The sequence below is a fragment of the Coregonus clupeaformis genome, chromosome 9, assembly GCF_020615455.1.
Source record: "Coregonus clupeaformis isolate EN_2021a chromosome 9, ASM2061545v1, whole genome shotgun sequence".
In the NCBI taxonomy this organism is placed as follows: Eukaryota; Metazoa; Chordata; class Actinopteri; order Salmoniformes; family Salmonidae; genus Coregonus; species Coregonus clupeaformis.
This window is the reverse complement of record NC_059200.1, coordinates 30,929,483-30,955,072: the sequence shown is the minus strand read 5'-3', so window position 1 is coordinate 30,955,072 and position 25,590 is coordinate 30,929,483. Positions and strand designations below refer to the sequence as shown.

Sequence of the window (25,590 nt, the reverse complement as noted above, 5' to 3'; positions counted from 1 at the left end):
AAGAAAGGATGACGAAAATGATTTTAATTGATTCTAATTCTTCTTTATGTGAGGAGTTATAGTGTTAGACTACCAGGTCGGGATTATTCAGTCTGGACTCCTGCCAGAGGAGATGTACTGTACTGCTAAATAAGTCTTATTTTCTTCCAAAACAAAGGTAGCCTATTTTGTCTACAGATATTTTTTGCCATTATTGAATGACCTCTGGCCAACCCCTGTTTGCTGTTTTGATGTAGTAGATTCAAAGTACAGAATGTCTCGTTGAGGTGAGGGGGATGAGGCCAGAGAGAGAGAGAGAGAAGAAAGGGCTGGTGCAGCTGATCTGGACAAATCTAAGCCTCCTCTGTCAGATATCAATTGAAAGTAATGTCAGCTGTGAGCTCACCTCCACCGTGCCCCTTGTTGGTTCATGTCTAGCAGGTGCTTTGTCTTCAGTTGACCGTGTAAGCTCTACCTACCTTTTCCAGCCTTAGATTCAACAGATCCTCTAATGGATTTGGTTTTCTCCTCAGACTTTTCTTTTTACAGTATTCAGCATCTAAACAGGCAGTACTTTTTTCATTGTCATCATTCGTTGCACTGATAATACATTGAATTGAAACAACACAGACATCATTTCTTTTTTACAACAGCAGGGAAATGCAGGCTTTAGAATAGCCCATATGTGGGTAATCAATTGCTCGGGAACGATTTAACGTTCCCCCCAAAACTACTGCTTTGATGAGGGAATGCTAAATGGCCTCAAGTGAAATGATGAGGCTTCATTTGGGTATTTGTTGGCAGTGCATTTGACATTGATGATTATACTTGTTTGTGTATGAAAACCTTAGGGAGATTGACAGAAAGAAGCAGATGATAAATCATTGGATATCAATGCTTCCTAAATCGCTCTAAACACACAAAAAAACAGTAAAGAAATTAAGCCTTTTGATAAGCAATTTTTGTAGCTTTAAAAACCAATCTTAATCTTAAACTGCCAGTATAGAGTGAGATCTGTTAAGAGAGAGAGTTTACCCAGAAGCTGCAATAATGTATGAAATCCTGTTGGAAGATCTGAACTAAGGATGTAAGCAATTGCCTTCTGCCTGGATCTTACACAATCGCACAGTGAGAAGCCCTCTGAGACCCTGCCGTAAAAAGCTGTAACAGAAGATAAGAGAAGAAAAAATGAGAAGGAATGTATTGCTTTTGGTTTGTTCTTTTTTATTAGTCTGACATACCTAGTTGGAAGATGTCGACTGTAGAGCTTGAGAAATAGCTATTTTTACACTTTGGGATGTGATCCATTAGGAGACAAAGCTACCGGTATGTATGCAGTATAATTTGTACCAGAATTGAAACATTATTCTGCATTGATTGAAAAGACTATGCTCTTGTTGGTGGATTTGTTATCATTTCATGGATCTAGAAATGATCCCCTCATTGCAATGAGACTCTGTGATTTATTTCCTACTGGTGGGTGGAAATAGTACGCCACGAGATCAATTATTAACACAAAAGAGCAAACTGCTATTCCTATGGAAGCGTGTAAATGGAATAACCTTTAGTTCTAGACATGCTTTAGTGTACTGTTGTAATGTGAAATACTTGGCCTATATGATTGTGCCCAGGCATTAAATGTAATTCCCACATAAACTTCCAATTTACATGAATACTTCAACAGAATGAAAACAAACTGTAGAATTTATTCACCCCCCCTTTGGCAAACCTCTCAAAAGAACCATTCAATTCCTAGGCTGTGACCTAAATAAAGGTTTGCTTCTACAAGCTTTCTCAACAGATCCCATACTAAGTCATCATTACCTAACACAGCTACACTGGTAATCTGGACAAATGACTGCATTATCTGGCCATTTCAATAAACAAACTTTTATGTCCAATTAGTTGAATAGTAGTGATTGTATGCAGAATAATTATTTGTCAAGTTCAAAATCCATTGTGGATTCGATTGACATGCTGCAACGCTAAATTGTACCACCTTCACTGCTATTCTATTTAAAAGTTGAACTGTAGCAGAAATGTATGTTGACATCTTCAAATGAAAATGTACCGTATGAGAGAGAAAAAACAGGCCCATATCCAGCTGAGTTGATATTCAGGGACTGGTGTGTAGGTTGGAAAGGTAAGACACAACCAAGTATGACGGCTTTGATATTCAAAGTATAGGCCTATAGTGTTGTCTTTACACAAATAGGCCCAGCTCCACTGAGTATTGGAGGTTGAATTGGTTATGCCTGAGGCTAAGTGCTAAAATGAATCATTACATGGAATTCATTATGAGCAGGGTTGCCATACCCAGGTGTTATTGAATTCATCTCTCAAATTGACCTGATTTAGAAAGATGGCTAATAATCATAACTCCGCAAGATAGAAATAGGACATAGAAATATGTTCCTGCTTGGTTCTCACATGTTCCTCTTTCTCATTTGACTACAAACTTCCCAGATGGTAACCTTTGTCTCTTTTTTCAACTGAATCTTCAATTGCATTCATTATTGAGGAATGTTTTTTTATGAATATGTGATATTAGTGTTCTCTTTTCATAAGCCTATGAGATGGAGAGGTTTTATAGTAGGACTATGTTTTGTCCAGCTAATGTGACATGTTCACTTCCAGCAAAGTTCACCACTTACTCCATCTTTTTGGCTTCTTTTTGTAAATTGAGAGAGAAATCTCAGGCCTACATGTGGCCAACTGAGACAGACTTGATCTCTATGATGATGCTGTGGTGGATTACATACAACCTGTTGGTATGCAAGCCTTCAAAATCATCACTGAGAAATACGCAGCAAAGTAAAGGCTTTGCCCTGCTGAACACAAAGTAATTTTCTGCAAGAGAACAATTTCGATCTGTTGACGTTTTTCCCCTTCAATAGGTCTGCTTGGATGAGATTGTTTGAAACTTCTCTTTTAAGAGCCTGGTATTAAAGTCAGGAGAAGGCAGCATGACATTGGTGCATTAAATAGTTTATTTTTATTCTGAATGCAAGATTGATAAGGCTGCAACCCCACGCCTCAATACCAGTGAAACAGAGGAAAAAAATAATTAACGAAACGACAAGGCAAAGACAGAAAAACAGGTTGATCTGATGCACCTTCCTGCTTATTTCGGAATATCTGGAGTTATTCTCACAGGCCTCAGACTACTATTTCCAACCTTGTGATCTTGAAATAATAATTTCCTCCAAACTTTCCAAGGCACTGTTCCCGTTTTGTGATCATCTCTCAGCATCAAAATGATGGCATGTATTTTGAAGTTTTAGAAATGCTGTTGTCACTTTGGAGAAACTTTAGCATTCTATCTCTGTTGCTAAAATTGTCTGAATGTTGATGCACAAATGACCATTTCTTAACACACTCCTTTATGTTTCTATCTTTCACAGATTGATCCTAAGGTTGCCTTCCCCCGACGCGCTCAACCTAAGGTAAGAGCAAACCACCTCACTTACTGTTAGTGCTGCTAACTGACCAGTCAGCCTCATTCTCTAAAGCACTTTTCTTTATTAGCAACAGGACTCATTTAATTTAGGAAAAAACACTCCAAAGGCACTTGTGCTATGAGCTTGGGAGCACTTCCAGCTCAGTTCAATGTGTTTCTAGACCAATCATACTATGATGACTATTTGTGAGTTTATAATTACATAGAAGAAGAGATGATTGTGCTTGTGTTACTGTTAAGGAGAAAAACATGGTCAGCAGCCTCCTTTGGAGATTTCCCCTATGCTGATCCCAATTGTACCAAAATGAAGCAATTACAATAGAGAGGTGATATTTGACATGTAGGTAACTCGTTAATGATGAGAGTATCATGTTTCATAATGGCAGAATCCTGGCTTGGTCACTGGTTGTTTGTGTGTGCTACACACACGTGCGCGTGTGCACACACACTCTGTTTGTCGAGGTGGTGTTGGTAATCATGGTGTAGCCGCAGTGTTGAGAAGTGTGTTCTTTATCCCCATATGACAAGCTTTGGGGTAGAGGGGTGAGCCTATAGGCCAATGTAGTGCTCCTCACATCAGACCTTTTAGACCTGAAATGGGTGGAGATCGATAATGGATTTTTCTCCTTCCCACCAGCTCACAGGGAGGTGTTGTTACTGAGCGGTTCAGGTTTCAAATGGGGAATTGGCAGTGAAAGCTTTCAAAGCCAGAGCACATGGTGTCTTAAGGGTATCGGCATATGGTTGAGAAACTACCAGCTTTTTTTCACTCCCTCATTTGCCTGTTTGTCACTTTAACCTTTTATCTTCCTCGGCTTGTCCCTGAACATCTAAAACACATAAAAAACAACCAACCAATATGTTTTTCCTCCGGAAAGCAACCTCCTCCCTGGAAGGCATAGCTGTTGTGCTTATTATTGTATACCTTTTACAAAAGTATGCTCTGTTTAGCTGGGATCAACAACATGGTAGAGAACAGAATCACTCAGAGATACATAAAAAAAAATCACAACCTTATAAACATCCAGTTTCATTCTACTGTTCTTGTTACATCACTGGACGAAAACAATGACACCTCAACAGAATTGGTACAGTAGTACAGAAAAACCTGCAGTTGAGATGTTTTAGTCAGGCTGTAGGGCAAGCTCATTACAGGAGAAAGGGGCTTTTATTTGTAGTATTAAGAGAATGTGGATTTCAAAGGATCTCAAAGCAATAGGATTAAGGCAGATAGAGTAGCATGGCATGGCTTTCTCCTTCATGTTCAATTGATTTAAGGCCTTTATAAGCAGTCTGGGCCTGAGGTTGCCATTTAGAAAACACTCGTCATCGTTTCTTTCCCCCCGCCTTCCTCATCCTCTTCAGCCTTGCTGCTTGTTGCTGTTGTTTAAGAGGCATGTCCCCAGTGAGAGATGGGGTTCAGTGGGGCAGCTGCTAGGGCAGGCTGCAGGTGCCTCCGTGGCGCTGGTTTGGGGAACAAAAATGTTAAGAGACCTATCGGCTTTGGTTTCCTCATGGGCTCACACCTCACTCCACCCTCCATCTATCATGCACTGTAGCATACTTTGTTTATAGTACTGTGTTACTGTGCGTTAGGGATTGTAGATTTTGACCCAGGTACTTCAGACATTGGTTTTCAGTGTAAACTTAAATGACTAAAACCAGATCTAAAGTATATAGAAAAGATAATGGAGCTATACATTTTTTAATAAGATCATCTTTGAGAACTAACAATCACCGAATAAAATTGACAGTAAGGGAGTTTCTAAAATTAAAAAAATGGCATGGAATGGGTACACCATTGATTTTGTTATAATGTTTGAGTCACTCAGATAGCATAAGAACATGGAATAAGCCTTGGCCAAATGTGTAGAATTGCAGGAAATTAGAAGTTGAAACAATAACAAAGTGTCCTGGCCGCCCCGTTTTGGTAAAAACTGAGGGATGGGCCTGGAGAAATGTAACCTCTCTCAAATTCATAGACAGAGCTATGGATGGCAGGACTGACCATCCATGATATAAAAATGATAGTTTTAACCATGTTTTGATGCTATACAGTGTTTGTTTACATTTGCTTTGTTTACAAACATTGGAGTAGAACAAGTTTATATTTTGGGTTCTGATGGGGTACGACAGTTGAACTAATAAGCTCATGAGGCATTTTATAAGTTATATTCTTCAAGAATCAATGGGTACATATCATTCATTTATAAGTCCAAAAATGGACGTAGTAACTGCTGATTGCCCCTTTAAAACAAAATTTTTTCCCTCAGCCCCATGACAAAATGTGTAGAATTTCAAAATGTGATGTATGTGTGAGGTGAATGGAGGAGTTACAGTAGGTATGAGAGAGAAACGTACAGGTGCTGTTTCTCTCTTCTCCTCCTTTGTGGAGCTGTTCTCTTTGTGTTTTCACAGGAACATGAAAACTGTGGGCTGATGTCAGCCTGGTGTGTTTAGAAACCGAAGTGGTGGTTGCTGCCCACATCGCTTGAGATTGGTTTCTCAGATGCCCGTTTCGTTACCGATACCGTCGCTGCCACTGTTGTTGTTGTTTTCACACTGCTGAATCACAGACAGTCATAGCGTGTCCCAACATGATTTTAATTGCCAGTGGGACTGTGGCCACTTTGCTGGGAGATGAGCTCTGATGACTTGTTATGGAAATGAAAGGAAGGAGCTGGGCCACTCAGAGAAGGCGAGTAGCGCAGCTTAACCCCTTCCTAACCACCCGGCTGTCTCACCAGGGGCTGTTTGCCTCATTAGGCTTCACTAGCAGCCACTAGTCGCCACATCAATGGCAGTCATTGGGCTGCACTGATGAGATGAGCCTCTCTGTAGTGTACACAAATAGATATGTTCTGGATGTACTGAACAGTCTCTGAATGAACTAAAAAGGAGTAATACTGTTTACTTGGCTTGACAATCACAAAGTTTTCAAAGTTTTATTTGGTGCTGAATTACAGTATATGTAGATTTTAATAAGGTAGATGGAGTAACCTTCAAATGTTGTCTGCAGCTAACTAAGTGTACCGTAGGAGGCCTGAGTGGGAATAGATCTGGGTTATCAGTCATAAATACCATCAAAGCAGTGGCCCAGATTTCCCTGTGTGTCAGCTGTGTACTCTGCCTGCCTCTCTCTCCCTACTGCTGAGGGACTGCTGCTGCTGGTGGTAGTGTGGAGGGTAGGGGGAGGCATGGCTGGAGTTTCTACTCTCTGGAAGGGCTAGAATAGATTCACTCTAACACCATATCCTCCCTCTTCCTCTTCCTCTTGTCTGGTCCTGGTCCCACACCTCTTTCTCTTTCTTTCTTTTCTTGTTGTGTGCTTCATTTTTTGAGCTGGAGAAAAGCTCCCAGGTGTCCCGTGGTGCTGGAGCTGGGGACAAACGTGTTGCTGAGGGAGAAAACTCCTCTGCAAGTTTTTAATGAAGTCCAAAGGTGACGCTGTGTGATGTTCAAACAGAACCCCCCCCAACAGATACACACGCACATGTTATGTTCATTTATCCTTGTGGGGACCTAAAATGTATTTCAGTTAAAAATCCTATTTTCCCGAACCCCTAACCCTTACCATAACCCTTACCATAACCCTAACCTTAACCCGTAACCCAAACCCTAAACCTAACTTTTAACCCTAAACCTAACCACTAACCTTTTCCCTAACCCAATTGTAACCCTAACCCTAAACCTAACCCCTAAGCTTAAAATAACCGTTGTCCTCATGGGAATGTGGGAAATGTCCCCACGAGGGAGAATTTTCTTTGTTTACTATCCTTGTGGGGACTTTTGGGGATTTTAGGTCCCCACAAAGATAGAAGAACCAACACACACACACACACACACTATAGGGAATGCTTTCCAAAGGAGAAAGACCCAGGAGTGCAGTTCTCTACTCCAATGCCAATTTAAGAAACCTGCTCAAGGGCTGCTCTCCTACATGCTCTCCATTCTTACTTACAGTGCCTTTAGAAAGTATTCACATCCCTTGACTTTTTCCACATTTTGTTGTGTTACAAATTGGGATAAAAAAAACAAAACATGAAATACTCTGTAATGTCAAAGTGGAAGAAAATTCTAACATTTAAGATTAATGAAAAATAAAATGCTTATATATCTTGATTACATAAGTATTCATCCCCCAGAGTCAATACATGTTAGTATCACCTTTGGCAGCGATTACAGCTGTGAGTCTTTCTGGATAAGTCTCTAATAGCTGTGCACACCTGGATTGTACAATATTTGCCCATTATTCTTTTTGAAACTCTTGAAACTCTGTCAAGTTGGTTGTTGATCATTGCTACAGACATTTTCAAGTCTTGTCATAGATTAACAAGCCGATTTAAGTCAAAATTTTAACTAGACCACTCGGGAACATTCAATGTCATCTAGGTTAGCAACTCCAGTGTATCTTTGGCCTTGAGTTTTAGGTTATTGTCCTGCTAAAAGGTGAATTTGTCTCCCAGTGTCTTTTGGAAAGTAGACTGAACCATGTTTTACTCTAGGACTTTGCCTGTGCTCAGCTCTATTATGTGTATCCTAAAACTACTCCCTAGTCCTTGCCGATGATGAGCATATCCATAACATAATGCAGCCACCACCGTGCTTGAAAATATGAAGTGGCACTCAGTGATGTGTTGTGTTGGATTTGCCCCAAACATAATGATTTGTATATAAAGAAAATAACAATTTTACTTTTAGTGCCTTATTGCAAACAGGATGCATGTTTTGGAATATTTTTATTCTGTACAGACTTCCTTCTTTTCATTCTGTCATTTAGGTTAGTATTGTGGAGTAACTACAATGTTGTTGATCTAGCCTCAGTTATCTCCTATCACAGCCATTAAACTCTGTAACTGTTTCAAAGTCACCATTGGCCTCATGGTGAAATCCCTGAGCGGTTTCCTTCCTCTCCGGCAACTGAGTTAGGAAGGACGCCTGTACCTTTGTAGTGACTGGGTGTATTGATACACCATCCAAAGCGTAATTAACAACTTCACCATGCGCAAAGGGATATTCAGTGTCTGCTTTTTTATTTTTACCCATCTACCAATAGGTGCCCAAATTTGCGAGGCATTGGACAACTTCCCTGGTCTTTGTGGTTGAATCTGTGGTTGAAATTCACTACTCGACTGAGGGACCTTACAGATAATTGTATGTTTGGGGTAGAGAGATGAGGTAGTCATTCAAAAATCATGTTAACCACTATTATTGCACACAGAGTGAGTCCATGCAACATATTATGTGACTTGTTAAGCAAATTTGACTCCTGAACTTTTTCAGGCTTGCCATAACAAAGAGGTTGAATACTTATGGACTGAAGACATTTCAGCTTTTCATTTTTTTATAAATGTATAAACATTTATAAAAACTAAATTCCACTTTGACATTGTGGGGTATAGTTTGTAGATCAGTGGCACAAAATCCCCATTTAAATTCAGGCTGTAACACAACAAAATGTGAAAAAAGTCAAGGGGTGTGAAGGTGCTGTACTTTTCTTTTCTCTTTCTCCCTCTCTGTCTCTCACCCCTCCTTCCATCTCCTCCACTTTTTTCACTCTTGACAGCCTCTCAAAACCTGGTGAATCTGCTGTTACGCCTCTCTCAGTTATGTTGTTTATCTTTAGGTGATTTTAGTATCATCATCTACATCATCTCAGAATGATTTTCATTTCAACTGACACAGCTGACTGCTGGGAATATGAAACCATCGCTGCCAGCTACTCTAAATGTCCATATGAGTTTATTAAAAGCACCAGATTCCCTGTTCAAACTCAGTCGTGCACCACTGCCAGAGTTTGAAAGAATTTTGAAGGACAAAACTATTTTATATATAACATAATACTTTACAGTATATAGAACAGAATACTTAATATAGCACATATCTCTATATACAGTATATCTCTTATCTTACGTGTTTTCACATTGGATGATAGTAGGTCATCTTTCCATTCCTCTGAGACTGGAGACAAGCATTTACAGACAGAAACACAACCTCACTATTTCTAATGGAAAACATACCCTATGTGTATTTCTGTTTTCCCTCAAAATGAATGCACTTCTGAAATGGGTTTTTACAACCGACAGGAAGTGCATTGACTTTTCACTGAAAACAAGAAACAATCCGATAGCTGGCAAAGCTAACTTGGATCAGGGTGAGGGAAAAGTCGATCAATCAGTGTTCCGTTGATGGGATTTCTTTATCGTCACCTCCCTCTCACCTCCTGGCGAAAAAGGTTTATAGCCGACACAAACAAACCCCCCCAGATGGAGGGCGACACAGAGAGATGTTTTCTCCCTGTGGTAATGGATGTTCTAGAGTGTGAGGAGATGTGTTTAAATCCCTGACCCTATGCTGTTCCAGCTTTGAACAGCCTCAATAAACTGGTCCAGACAAGAATGAGGCCAAAGCCCAGGCATATGAATGACTGTTTGTTGAATGGTCAGACAGAATCAGCAAAAGACAGTCAGAAGAGACTCAGTCTGTCAAAGCACTTCTCAGTCATTGATACTGTTTTCTCTTCTACACATTGTCATTATACAATTTATCATGTCTGTGGGTGTGTGAGTGAGCATACATTGTTAGTCTTAATACACAATATGCTTGTCTTTGTGTTTAGCGTATGTGTGCCATACAGTATATGCATGTGCTCTCTGTGTGATGCCTGGCTCCTGAGTGCTCTACCCTCTCCCCTCCTCTCTTCTCCCTGGCCTGGTCTCTTTGCTGTGGGTCGAGGGTAATTAGGTTTGGTGGGGGTTCAGGGCCGTGTTCTGTACTTATCAATGGCAGCAGGCAGGCAGTGGACAGCAGGGAGGGGAGGGAGGGAGAGAGGGAAGGAGGGCAGGGAGGACAGAGGGCTGCTGGAGCCTGGCCCTGCTAAACCTGATGCTGACTGACGGTAATGAGGAGACCCAGGCCAGCCAGCCAGGAGGGAGGGCTACGTCCCCCTCAACCCAACTCAACTCCCTCATCACTACTAACACAACCCCTATCAGATCCCTCTTTTTATGTGACGCATGCACACATTGAATGAGCAGCCTCACCCCACCGCAACCTTTCCCCCTTACTCCATTCACCTGCCTAGGAAAATATTAAACTCTGACCGAATGGTAGATTTGCGCTTTTAGTTAATCTACACTTAGATTTCAGATGATGGCAAATGTACATGTTATGACACCACTGACACATAGTCATAACCTTGCTGTTCTGCAGTGTGTTATTTTTGCCCTCACGTTGCCAATGAATTACGCAGAGCAGGCCCCAGCGGCACAATCTCGCACGGCATTGTGGGAGATGGAGTGGGGGGTAGATTAGTTCCAGTGTCGGAGACAGACAGGAGGAGCCAGATGGAATCTGGGAGCTGAGACAGCGTTCTGTTCTGCAGTGAGGAGAGTAGCCTACCGGGACAGGGACAGGCCAGAGCTCACCCAGTCTGTCTCTGGTCAGAGTGCACCACATTCCTGGAGGCCTGAACCCGCTGTGGCGTCTCCCTGTCCTGGCACGGAGCCTCTGGCCTGGGGCATGGGATGGTCAGGGGAGGGCATGAGTGGCCACGCACTCTGCTTCTGACACACAGCAATAAACAATCTCACAGACGCAACAAACAAGTAGATATTTGTCATCCCCTGTCTTGGGCTCGACTTTTGTTATGATCGTTTTTTGGGAGTGGGGTGGGGGGGGTATTTGTCACACCTGATGACTAGGCACAGCTGTGCCGCCAGTAATTATCAATTTTCTGCTACACTTGTCTCAAGAAGTGATTTAAGTCCTTCATAGAGTGAAATCTCTACTGCTCCAATCCTACCCAGACCCACAACACTGCTCCCCACGACCATTTAAAATAAATGCAGCATTAAAGTGCTATGACTGTATTTCTAATCTAGAATGCATTAGAGAAGATTTGAATAATCTTAAAAAGGCCTAATGGGATGGTCTGCCTAGCATGTTTCTTCTGCAGTGACCTTCATGGTTGACCTTGACTCTTGTCTCTTTCCATTTGTATTCCAAGTGGTTTCCCCTCACGTAAATAAGATATACCACACCATAGCACTTCAGCTAAACTATTTTCAGAACAGACCATCTTTATTTTTTGGGCTGGATCCTCTTGGCATAGTATTAGTCAGAGATAAACGTACAGGACCCAGCATGGATCTTCCTCTGGTTTCTGGCTGATCTAACGCTGAGTGCCTGCCAGGCCTATTAGAGTTCTTTTGGAAGAGTGGACAATTATTTTAGTCTGCCCATGCGTTCACTCTCCAAGCTGCTGTAGGCTGTAGCTGTGGCTGTAGGTTGTAGCTATGGCTGTAGGCTGTAGCTAAGGTTGTAGCTGAGGATGAGGCTGTAGATATGACTGTAGCTGAGGCTGTAGCTGTAGCTGTGGCTGTAGATATGACTGTAGCTATGGTTGTAGCTGTGGCTGTAGCTATGGTTGTAGCTGTGGCTGTGGCTGTAGCTATGGTTGTAGCTGAGGCTGTAGATATGACTGTAGCTATGGTTGTAGCTGTGGCTGTGGCTGTAGCTATGGCTGTAGCTGTGGCTGTAGATATGACTAGCTATGGCTGTAGGTATGGCTATAGATATTACTAGCTATGGCTGTAGGTATGGCTATAGATATGACTAGCTATGGCTGTAGGTATGGCTATAGATATGACTAGCTATGGCTGTAGGTATGGCTATAGATATGACTAGCTATGGCTGTAGGTATGGCTATAGATATGACTAGCTATGGCTGTAGGTATGGCTATAGATATGACTAGCTATGGCTGTAGGTATGGCTATAGATATGACTAGCTATGGCTGTAGGTATGGCTATAGATATGACTGTAGCTGTGGCTGTAGGTATGGCTATAGATATGACTGTAGCTGTGGCTGTAGCTGTGGCTGTGGCTGTAGATATGACTGAAGCTGTGCCTGTACAGGCCACTAGGACTACAGTGCTGTATTGCAGGATCCAAGTTGTCATGGCTCTAAGAGCTCACTCTTACCTTTATGCAGAAGCAACTCATCCTCTGCCCTTTTTGTAACCAATATCTGTCAATACAATGGGCAGAATGTTCTCAATTAAATTGGGTAGATTAATGCATTATTTCATTGGATAACTGTTTGAATTGCATATCTAGTTGTATGATTAGACTTTTTATTCTTTGATAAATCCTCCATATGGAACTATTTATCTTCCCATTTAACATTGAACAGGTATTTGTACCTGTAAATGACACTTTGAAAAACCTTGAACTTGTGTGTCTCAATAGAGCATGAAGTCAGTATGAATTTTCATCCCATCCACATATGAATATTAATACAGTCGAGTTCTGATGTTTTATGGTGGCACCGTGGCACTGTCATTTTTAGCCAAAGCAATTTTAAGCTTTTGAAACCTTAAAGGCCCAATGCAGTCAAAAACATGATTTTCTTGTGTTTTATATATATTTCCACACTATGAGGTTGTTGTAATACTGTGAAATTGTGGAAATTATGATAATGCCCTTTAGTGTAAGAGCTGTTTTGAAAAGGTACAGTAAGGTACTTAATTGTTACCCAGAAATTATTTGATATCGAGGTAAAAATGGCTGCATTGGACCTTTAAGGTATGCCTATTGCTGTAATATTTAACAGAGCTGTCTGCTGACACAACATGGAAGAGCTCTCTCTCTCTCTCTCTCTCTCTCTCTCTCTCTCTCTCTGTGCTCGCTGAAACAGCTGAGCTGCCACTGAGTCCCTGGCTGAACCCCAGTGATGCCGCTCAGAGGAGCACACACGCTGGAGGGGGAAAGCTTAGCTTTTTTAGAGCATTTGCATTGCATGTAAATCCCCCATCCAAACAAAGCAGGCAATTCCCAAGAGGGTCCAAATTGGCCAAACTAAACAAATGAATGGGATAAAGTGAACCCAGTGGTTGACATTATAGCCACTGCTACCAGAGGGACCTGGGTGCAGCATGGAGGATGGAGGAGAGGAGAGGAGAGGAGGGGGAGATGGGATAGGAGGGGTGAGAGGGAAGCTCATGCCCTCTAGTGTTGTGATCTTCAGAGATATAGTAGGTTGACTTGTCCATGAAGTAGTCCTGACCTGTTATGCCCTTGTTGCCCTTGTTCTGCAGCCTCAGCGGCCTGTATGTGTGTGTGTGCTTTTGTGTGTGCGCTTGGTTGTGTGTGTGTGTATCCTCTCCTCTCCTCCTCTCGCTCCTCCCTCTCCTTCTGCTTCCTCTCCCCTTATTGAAATTCATATCTCTTTCTCCTTCATGCATCTTGCTAGTGGGCAGGCTTTTGTGTGATGAATGTGTGTGTGTGCTGTGTGTGTTTTGTATGTTATTTTGAGCCTGGCCGAGATATATGTGGGGCTGTAGCTGAGGCTGAGGCTGTACAGGCCACTAGGACTACAGTGCTGTATTGCAGGTTCCAAGTTGTCATGGCTCTAAGAGATCACTCTTTCCTCTATACACTCAAAAGGCTTCAATGGCTGTCCCCACAGGAGAACCCTTTTTGGCTCCAAGTACAGATGTAGGATCTTAATTTGATCACCCTTTTGTTGCTGAGAATTTTCCTGCACAGCAGGAAATGCTAACTTGTAGTGTATTCAAGGTTTAAAAAGGCTTCTAAAGTTGGTAAATACACTTTAAAATGTCAGACTTGATTTGCCCTAACAAAAAAATGTATCACCCCTACAGCAAAATTCCTGTTGCTGCAGGATTATGTTCCTGCTGTAGCAAACTGGCTCAAATTAAAATCCTACATCTGTAGAACCCCTTTTGGTTACGGGCAGAACACTTTTGGGTTCAATGTAAAACCCTGTGTGGAAAGGGTTCTACATGGAACCCAAAAGGGTTCTACCTGGAACCAAAAGGGTATTACCTGGAACCAAAAAGGGTTATTCAAAGGGTTCTCCAATGGGGACTGCCAAATAACCCTTTTAGGTTCTACATAGCATCTTTTTTTCTAAGAGTGTACAGTAGCAACTCATCCTCTGCCCTCTTCTGCTTCGAGCTTTCTGTTCCATACTCCATTCAGACTTCATTGTTTTTTTAACCATTGTCTGTCCATTCAAATTCAATGGGCATAATTTTGTCTCAATTTAATTGGGTAGTGTGTGTATGTGTCTGTGTTGTTTGGAGCCTGGCCGAAATGTATTTTTGTTCCGTCTAAATGTGACTCATAACGGACAGCTCTTCACTGATATCCCCCAGTCCCCCTCTCTTCCTCTCACTCTCTCCCTCAGTCTTTTCCTTTCTACAGTATCTACCCACCCATGTTTTCATAGTCACACTCCCTCTGTCTCCCTTGTTCTATCCCTCTCTTCATTTCACTCTCCTCCTTTCTCACCCCCCTGTTCTCCTCATTTGCCTCGGCTTGATAAATCTGATGCTAAATTTAGAGGCATTTCTTCTTCTCCAGAAAGACATTACCGGCTCTTAGAGAGGGATAGAGAAAGAGGGAGAAAGAGAGGACAGCAGGCATGACAGAGGAGAGGAGAGAGAGACTCCAGGCCCTGCCTCTTTACGCAGATCCCTCTCCCCTCCCACAAAACTGTCTTTCCACATCAATAATACCTGTTCACAATGGCTTCTCTAAGTTAGTATGGCTACTGCCTACTTACTACTGGATTCTATTGCACAGTATTTTTAGATGAAGGTATGATCTTGCTGAACGTGCTGCCAGCCTTAAGTTTAAACAAAGGTAAATGCAGACTTATCCTGCTCCATTTACACTGATCAATTAGGCCTAATCTCCTTCTGAGACTCGATACCACCTCCTTGGTATACTGAACATTAAACCCTGTAATACCTTATACTTGACAAGACATGGGTGATGACATACAGTAATGCAGATACATCTCCTAATGCCGTCTATCTTACTCCTGACTTGCCCCCAAATGAAATATCTCTGAAAAGGGGCACATCCAATTTGACAGAGATTTCTTTGACCGTATTTGCACAGAGTTAGTGTGCCATCACGTTGTTAAGTAGGGCTGTGCTACATAAGACTATATAGACTCGTCTGGCCCAGTTTCTAATGAAATACCCCTCCGACTGGAATTACTCTCTAAATCTGCTTGGAGTGCTTTTACTCCTTCTACTAGTATCTTTTGATAATGCTGGGTAGAATTCCATATGCTCGGTAGAACTCTATATGCTGGGTAGAACTCCATATGCTGGGTAGAACTCCATACGCTGGGTAGAACTCCATACGCTGGGTAGATCTCCATACGCTGGGTAGATCTCCATACGCTGGGTAGATCTCCATACGCTGGGTAGATCTCCATACGCTGGGTAGATCTCCATACGCTGGGTAGAACTCCATGCTTTGATTGGGATATATTTGGAAATCCCAGGACGCCCACATTGCATCAATAGCGGAAGCACCTCGGTATACCAGTGTTTTAGAGGCAATTACTGTGAGATCGATGGAAAAAGAGGTTTGCAGTAACAGAGGGATCCAGTGGAACAACAGTGGTTGTGTGTGTGTGGGCATGGAGAGTGATTTCATGTGGATGAGCCATGTTTGCCTTGTTAGCTGGACTGAAGGAGGGGCGTTGTGTGTGTGTGAGTGTACGTGTTGCTTGTGTGAGTGTACGTGTTGCTTGCATGGGTGTACGTGTTGCTTGTGTGAGTGTACGTGTTGCTTGTGTGAGTGTACATGTTGCTTGTTTGAGTGTACGTGTTGCTTGCATAAGTGTACGTGTTGCTTGCATAAGTGTACATGTTGCTTGCGTGAGTGTACGTGTTGCTTGCATGAGTGTACGTGTTGCTTGTGTGAGTGTACGTGTTGCTTGCATGAGTGTACGTGTTGCTTGCATGAGTGTGTGCGTTAGGGCTGGGCGATATGGCCCAAATATCATATCACGGCATTTAAAAAAAATTGGAAGGTATGACGGTATTTTGTTTTTGAATAATACAAGTTGTACATTTGCTTTTGAGTAAAAGCGTGGCAACACATACAGTAGTGTGTGGCAACACATACATTCTAAGTGATTTTGATGGGTCTTTCTCCATTCTGATTGTTTTATACTGTTCAATTCAACCCAAAGTTATTTTCAGCACTCATTTGAGATCATTTCCACACTTATAGACCTTATCTCATCGCTGCATCTCCCCAACAGACTCGGGAGAGGCGAAGGTCGAGAGTCATGCGTCCTCTAAAACATGACCTGCCAAGCCGCGCTGCTTCTTATCATACTGCTCGATTAACCCAGAAGCCAGCCGTACCAATGTGTCGAAGGAAACACCATCCAACTGACAACCGAAGTCAGCTTGCAGGCGCCCGGCCCGCCACAAAGAGTAGCTAGAGCATGATGAGCCAAGGAAATCCCTCCGGCCAAACCCTTCCCTAACCACGCTGTGACACAGCCTGGGATCGAACCTGAGGCTGTAGTGGCGCCTTAGCAGTGCCTTAGACCGTTGCACCACTCAGGAGGGCTTATAGGCCTTATTTTTAACCAAATGTTGCAATTGCGATTTGACTTGGGATTTAGAGTAAAGCACTTGGGTGAACTGTTGGCATCATGGAAATATAATGATTATTCTAATTCTATAGTTAGAATATAATAGTGGGCACTTTGTATACAGTGTTGTTTGATATGACAACGTATGGAAATGCTAGGTAGGAGTTATTATGACAGGGTAGGAACCAAAATTGTTGTTAAGTGTTTCCTTGGGGACCCAATAATCTTTGACAACATTTAATGTATTCTCTTAGCTACTTCATGTAGCTAACATATTCATGCTTCACATATTCCTCTTTGATTTAGAAGATACTGTTGTACAAACACGCTGATTTAGGTCTAAACCATCACTGGTATTATCAGGCTGTATAGTTCATTACGTTTGCTCTGACTCAGTACATTTATTAGCTAGCTAGCGATTAGCATTAGCGGCTAACAAGATTTAGGCCCAACTTGCTAAGAAAAGACAAACTAGCTGTTTGCAGATGTAAGAAACACAGGAGATGTTCACCCCTCCGCGTCCAGACTGCAAATGAATCGCACATGTGGGAAGCAGCCCTGGCTGATCCCGCCCTGGGTGGGATGTAAATGTAAAACCTTTTTCAAAAACAAGAATCGACAGAAGAAAGTTCATTTGTAGTTCTAAACATATTTAGGGTGTTTTTTACTCACTTTTTGTCCCTCCCACAACATTATTCCTCTCTCCTACAGCGTCCATCACAATTACATGCACATGGCCAATTATGCAAATTAGGTGATGACGTCATTTAGTGACTTTTAGGACAGCCAATAGCTACTTTCCTTACTGAGGAGTTGGCAACACTGGCGTGGAGAGAGATGACTCAAGTAGCAAAGTAAACTATAAAAATGGACGTTACACACAGCGTTTCACATTTAACAAACCAAACATTCAAATTCCATTATAGAAGGTAAAGTAAAAACCCAAATATCATAAAATACGGTATACCGCCCAGCTCAAGTGTGTGTTAGGCAGCCAGGGCCAGAGACAGAGCCCAGCCTTAGAGCTATCTGCTAGAGCTGCACACGAAGTGGAGATCAAAGTGATGGCCATTGCAGCTGAACTAACAACAACAGGCAGGCCTTTAGGAATGGGTCTAAACATGTAGGAAACAGGCTCCCTATATGGCTTCTCATGTGAAGAGTTTGTAACCCACATATTTGTCCGTAAGTGTTTTTGTTCTCATTCCCTATTAATCCTTAAGGCTTCTGACACACATCACAGGGTATGCATACTGCTGAGCTATCTAGCAAGGTGCAAAAACCACAGGAAACTACTGTTAATGAATGAATCAGCATCAAGTTAATGTAAAAAATAGTAATTATTTTCTGTACAGTTGATACAGTTGGAGGCTTAAACTGCCCCTTAATTTATCTTTGTACTAAAGTACTTCATGGTTCTAGTGAGGCTTCCCCTGCCCTCTATACACTGTATACTATCCATGGGGTAATTCAGTGAACATTACTCACCCTCCTCTCTATAGCAGCTCTGGCAGCTGGGTAATGGCCTGTGTACTGTAGAAGACTGGCCTCTCTCTCTCTCTCTCTCGCACACTATCTCTCTCACTCTGTCTAGTCCCTCTAGTCTCTCTCACTGTCTCTCTCTCTCTCTCTCTCTCTCTCTCTCTCTCTCTCTCTCTCTCTCTCTCTCTCTCTCTCTCTCTCTCTCTCTCTCTCTCACTGTCTAGTCTCTCTCTCTCTCTCTCTCTCTCTCTCTCTCTCTCTCACTGTCTAGTCTCTCTATCTCTCTCTATCACTCTCTCTAGTGTCTCTTTCTCTCTCTCTCTGCCCTTTCTCTCTCTTTCTTTCTCTCTGCACATCCTCCTGTTCACAGTGGAACGTCTCCCCTTCCTTAGCATCCTGGCTTCTCCCTTCTGTTTATGTAGGGGACTAAAGGGAGGGGGAGATGTGAATCCTCCTCCTTCTCCTCACTGGAAGCAGCAGCACGCGATGGCTCCACCACTCCATCATGCCATGCGCTTCAGGAAGGAGAAAGGACGTTGTAAAGAGTAATTAGTTTGCCATTAAGATTAATAGTGCAATTATCTGCTATATTCAACAACACTTAAGGTACCTTTAAGTAAACAGTGTGGGCCCTGAGGAAGGAAACCCTTGTGTGTGTTAGCCTAGGCTAAGCCTTCCATTGGACTGTGTTTGAAGGGACTGGAACACTGTGTTTATTTTCTAAGAGGCTATTCTCATTGACGAACATTCAAGGAGAGGCAGCACAACAAGATTTCAATTCACATAATATGTGCATAAACTTTTCAATTGACATCACATCCTTGCCTTACCTTTCGTTGTGGCTGGCAACGCGACATTCTTGCTCTGCAGCTCCAAATTTACCTTAAATACCAGTATCACTGTACAGCCACTGACTAGCCAGTAAGTTTGCAAACCATTCAACAATGCAAGCAATTTTTCCTTTAAAACATATTAACTCCACTCTTGCATAATACAACCAAACCATATTACACTCTTGAATAACTAAATAATTCACAAGCATGTACAGACGACTAAAGGGTTTATTTTCTTGTTCGTACACATATTAGCTAAATGTACACATATAACCTAAATGTAGCTTGCAAGACAATAACACAGCTAGCTAGCTGTTAACGTTAGCATATCAAACATGAACGTTTACCCCTCTCATACGAATATAAAAGTACAGTTTCAACATATTAAAGGGTAACTCTCAACCCCAAAATGCATTCAGGTGAGAAGTTGTGGGTGGGGGGAATTGCTCATAAATATTCATTTTGGAGGTGGGTAAATGTAGTTGTACCTGAGCTCAACACTTTCTCACTGAAGCATACTTACCAGAAATCCAATGGCACACTCTGATAATAAAGTTATATGCATTGCGAGGCTAGGTGGCTCTGGACAGTTAGCTCACAGTGGTAAAGCACTGAGTTCCTGACGTCTATTGCCACTTGTGGTGTAAGTTCAAATCCCTCATGGGGTGCAAATTTGCAATGTGGGCTCATATTAATTGCGGTATTGTGTTTGGAAGAAAAGTGCAATCATCACCTTGAAAATGAAGATTAGGGGCTCAATTCAATCCAACCGGCATTGCAGTATTTACGCAGTAACTCTTTTTCCAATGGTCAAATTAATTCACAGATTGGTCTGGGTATTGTATGAAAATCTACAACTACTACCATGGCGACACCTCTCAAAGGTATGCTTTCACTTCTCAGAATTAGAAGTGTGTGGGCACGGGATATTTATTGTAAATAAAGGATAAAAAATAAACAGATACCTGCCCCATGTGGGATTAGAACTCATAACCATGGAACTTTGAGCCAATTGTTTTAGTGGACTGCGCCATCAATCAGTCATAATGGTTGGGAAAAAATACAAGGATTTGACATGACCACCATTGTCATTTATTGCTCATTACGATGGATGTAGCTACAAATATAATCGTATAATCCTTATAGCCTACATGTTTTTTTCTTTGTTAAAGCACATAGATGTGTATGAAATGGTAAGCAAAAACGTTGAATTTGGTCATATGCCGAAATGTGCCTTACGGCCTTTTGAATTTTGTGTAACGTCAGAAGTCGAGTCAAGGAAGCACCAGAATTTACATGTTTCACTATAAATAAACCTAAAACATCTGTTTGTTAATGAAAAAAATGTTTCTTCATGAAAGTTACTCTTTAAAGTTACCTTAGAACAAACCAGACCTCATTTTATGAATATCATGAATCATTATATAAGCTCAGTGGTGCTTAAGTAAAAATACTTGAAAGTACTACTTAAGTTGTTTATTTGGGTACCTGTACTTTACTTTACTATTTATATTTTTGACTACTTTTACTTTTACTTCACTACATTCCTAAAGAAAATTATTATTTTCCCTGACACCCAAAAGTACTCATTACTTGTAAATTATGTCTGAGTGTTGGAGCGTGCCCCTGGCTATCCGTAAATTAAAAAAACAAGAAAATGGTGCCGTCTGGTTTGCTTAATATATAATTTGAAATCGTTTATACTTTTACTTTTGTTACTTAAGTATATTTTAGCAATTACATTTACTTTTGATACTTAAGTATTTAAAACCAAATACTTTTAGACTTTTACTCATGTAGTATTTTACTGGGTGACTTTCACTTTTACTTTGAGTCACTTTCTATTAAGGTATCTTTACTTTTACTCAAGTATGACATTGGGTACTTTTTCCACCACTGTATGAGCTAAACGTAAAATTGCAACTGAAAACATTGATAATTCCCCTGGTGCATGCTTCTTGCCTGGATGGTGGCTCAGAGCAGCCAAGGAGGTAAAACCACTGTTGAGCTTTCCCTTTTCTTAAAGATACAGTGACAATTTCAGAATGTAACAGGCTGTTACTGCAATTTCAGGTGAAAACTCAATAAAACAAGTCATACATATAATAAAAATGTCTATACATTTCAGCTGTTTCAAACACGTTGCTCTGCTATTAGTATTTTTACTGTGTGAATGTGGGACTCAAAGAGACAATTCTGTTTACACTTCCCTGCTTAAAGTGGGGCAACTGTTGGGCAAGTGTCGTGCGTAGGGTTGCAAAATTCTGGAATCCTCCAACCAGGATTTCTGGAAAACCAGGGAATTTATTGAAAGTTAGTCGTGCGTGACCTCCGGAGGTAGCGTTCGAGATTTGAGAAATACGCAAGTTTACATACAGTAATGTCTCTCGTGAATCGATACTTATCGAGAATCTCTCGAAATTCTCCTTAATTCTCGTCAATGAAAATAGACCCTAAGGCAGGCTGTTGCCCAGTGTGTGAACTCTTGCTTTCCCTAAGAAAATATGTGTGCCTCTCTCTCTCCTCTCCCTTACCCCAAGCATGAGGTTTGCTGCTCAGGCATAATTGCCGGCTTAATTAACAATCAGTTAGACCAACTGATTAATTAGTCTGGCTGAGCTTCTTTGTACTCGGCCTTCTGCGAATTCACACTGTTTGATGGATGAGCTGGCCACCGGTCTCCATCACTCTGTATAAACCTATCAAATGCACAACCATGAATGTGAAAAGTAGCTTTAAAAAGGATCTGTGTGTAAACCCATATAACGCCTGCAGTACTCTCACTCCCCACATTTAAAACTATGACTTCTCTTACTACAACAGGTGTGCTTTACGGCTCTAACTTATGGCTGTAAATTGACTTGGTGGGAGCACTGTAATCAGCAACTCTGGGCTGCCAGCTTAACACAACTACAGCCAGGACATTACGTTTCTCTCTCTCTCTCTCTCTCTCTCTCTCTCTCTCGCTTTTGTGAGAGACTCTACTTTTTCTAAAACAGGAGGAAGGAGGGAGGTAGAAAAGCATTGCAGGGGCCTACAGACATCAGGCTTCATCTGGAGCCCAGGGTGGGGCCGGGCCGCTGGGCCGGGGAAGTAAATGTCAGCTCCCCGCAGGGTGCTGTGGAAGGCAGAGCTTGGTGCCTTTGATTGGGTTTCTGTGCTAGTGTTAATAATAATAATTTGGTGGGTGCTTATATCTGTCCTATTTCACACATGTACAAGGGTGTTACTGGCCTCAGTGGCCTGTGGCAGCACTTATTCTCCCTGAGGCCTTAGAAAGTGGCTGGGCTGGCTGAGATGGGCAATAGAGGAGAGAGAGGGGAGTGGTACCTCCCCGCTACTGCTCATAGGCTAGTGGGAGACAGGGGCGACAGGGGGTGTGGTGTGGAGCAACCCCAGCTGGGGCTGAAGGAAGCACAGAGCTGGAGGCTTCTAACTGTATCTGCTTCCACAACCAGAGCAGGAAGTAATAAGGAGCTGCTAGCAATTGGAACCTCAAAACACTGACTGACTGCCCTTTGAAGGCACATGAGTCTGGCGGGTTGAGAGGCCATTATTTACAGTGTATTCTCAGAAGCAGGATCAGTCGATCTATCAGACTCCTTATGGTCCAGCATCTGGTCTGTCCCATTATTTTCACTGCCCAGTACTGTAGCTGTTGTTCTATCCAAACAGAAGCCTGCTATCTATATCTGAGAGCCCTCATCACTCTAGAGGGGGTCCAGGGGAGTCAGGGAGGGAAGTGGAGTAAAGGTGAAAGAAGAGGGGGAGTGGCAGAAGAAGCAGGCTGTGATTTGACTGGCCAGCCAACCGAGGCAGAGCCATGACCTCTCTCCCTACATGGGGAGCAGCACTGTGTCGCACTAATGGCCCAAACGCCTAGGAAGGGAGGGAGGGGGGTGGGAGAGGTGGGGAGAAGCAGAGAAAGGGAGAGTGAGGATAGGAGCAGGTGGGAATTCTGCTTGGTTGATGGATGAAGGTAATGTTTCCATTGTTTCAAGTCAGCTGTTATGATAGAGATGGAGTACATGGATGGAGAGGTTGAAAGAGAGATGGGGGAGGAGAGAGAAAAGAAACAAGAGAGAGGGGGTGGCAAAGAAAGTAATTGTAAGAGAGAGAGGAAGGGGGTGTCTTGTTTTTATAAGTGTGTGTGTGTGTGTGTGTGTGTGTGTGTGTGTGTGTGTTTATGTTCTTGCGGCCTTGACCTTTGGGATTTTCTGCTATTGATGTATATTATGAGGCAGATCAACATTACCTATTGTTGCAGTCATTACTGCAGAGTTAGATTGAGCTCATTGTGCATTCTCCTCGACCTCTCGCAAACATTCCTAGATTAGTCTGAGCAGTCACTTAGAACCATTTTTGAATCGTAGGCAAAGCAAGATTAGTTTGATGCTGCATGGAATTTTAGCTCTTGAATCCAATGCGGTGCTTTGCAATTGAGTGGAATGATGAACAATTTGATTTGATAAAAAAACGATGAGAATGGAAAAATCTGGCCAAACAGAACATTTCAATGGGTCATGCACACAAAATAATTTAAACAGCCATTGTTACAACTAATGTTCCCTCTAAGCTAGTGGTCCTCTGTAGCTCAGCTGGTAGAGCATGGCGCTTGTAACGCCAGGGTAGTGGGTTCGATCCCCGGGACCACCCATAAGTAAAAATGTATGCACACATGACTGTAAGTCGCTTTGGATAAAAGCGTCTGCTAAATGGCTTATTATTATTATTAAGCTGCGCACGTGCACAGGTGTGCAGCTCCCCCCAGGACTGCCACGCAGAATAAATATCAGCCCGCGCAGAGAAGCACGAGATTGAACTTCACTCATCTTTTTCGTTTTCCCCTTTAGTTAACACTAGTAATGTTTCCCTCTACTGTGCGAATTGTGATCGAATCAACGCAATATTAGCCACTTTCAATGCAACATACCGAAACAAAATGAACTACGCAAGAGATTATTTTGTAGGCAGAGTGCATTGGAGTAGGATTCTTTAAAAATATATATATATTATTTCACCTTTATTTAACCAGGTAAGCCAGTTGAGAACAAGTTCTCATTTACAACTGCGACCTGGCCAAGATAAAGCAAAGCAGTGCGAATGAAAACAACAACAACACAGAGTTACATATGGAATAAACAAAACGTACAGTCAATAATACAATAGAAAATCTATATACAGTGTGTGCAAATGTAGTAAGTTATGGAGGTAAGGCAATAAATAGGCCATAGTGCAAAATAATTACAATTTAGTATTAACACTGGAGTGATAGATGTGCAGAAGATAATGTGCAAATAGAGATACTGGGGTGCAAATGAGCAAAATAAATAACAATGTAAATAACAATATGGGGATGAGGTAGTTGGGTGGGCTAATTACAGATGGGCTGTGTACAGGTGCAGTGATCGGTAAGCTGCTCTGACAACTGATGCTTAAAGTTAGTGAAGGAGATAAGTGTCTCCAGCTTCAGAGATTTTTGCAGTTCTTTCCAGTCATTTGCAGCAGAGAACTGGAAGGAATGGCGGCCAAAGGAGGTGTTGGCTTTGGGGATGACCAGTGAGATATACCTGCTGGAACGCATACTATGGGTGGGTGTTGCTATGGTGACCAATGATCTAAGATAAGGCAGGGATTTGCCTAGAAGTGATTTATAGATGACCTGGAGCCAATGGGTTTGGCGACGAATATGTAGTGCGGGCCAGCCAACGAGAGCGTACAGGTCACAATGGTGGGTAGTATATGGGGCTTTGGTGACAAAACGGATGGCACTGTGATAGACTACATAATAATAATAATAATATGCCATTTAGCAGACGCTTTTATCCAAAGCGACTTACAGTCATGTGTGCATACATTTTTACATATGGGTGGTCCCGGGGATCGAACCCACTACCCTGGCGTTACAAGCGCCATGCTCTACCAATTGCCATGCTCTACCAATTGAGCATGTAGAGTGTTGGAAGCTATTTTGTAAATGATATCGCCGAAGTCAAGGATCGGTAGGATAGTCAGTTTTACGAGGGCATGTTTGGCAGCATGAGTGAAGGAGGCTTTGTTGCGAAATAGGAAGCCGATTCTAGATTTAACTTTGGATTGGAGATGCTTAATGTGAGTCTGGAAGGAGAGTTTACGGTCTAACCAGACACCTAGGTATTTGTAGTTGTCCACATATTCTAAGTCAGACCTGCCAAGAGTAATGATTCTAGTCGGGCGGGCGGGTGCAAGCAGCGTTCGATTGAAGAGCATGCATTTAGTTTTACTAGCGTTTAAGAGCAGTTGGAGGCCACGGAAGGAGTGTTGTATGGCATTGAAGCTCGTTTGGAGGTTTGTTAATACAGTGTCCAGTGAAGGGCCAGATGTATATAAAACGGTGTCGTCTGCGTAGAGGTGGATCTG

The 25,590-nt window shown here is 42.2% G+C and overlaps 1 protein-coding gene across 6 annotated transcripts in view; it reads left to right on the top strand.

Annotated features, from left to right (window-relative positions):
* LOC121573745 (RNA-binding protein Musashi homolog 2-like) overlaps positions 1–25,590 on the top strand; it is a 335,153-nt gene that overhangs the window by 4,914 nt on the left and 304,649 nt on the right. For all 6 annotated transcript variants that reach the window (XM_041885953.2, XM_041885955.1, XM_041885956.1 and 3 more), the window contains exon 5: positions 3,384–3,425. In XM_041885953.2, the coding sequence (XP_041741887.1) occupies positions 3,384–3,425 (42 nt within the window). The remainder of the gene's footprint in view (positions 1–3,383; positions 3,426–25,590) is intronic.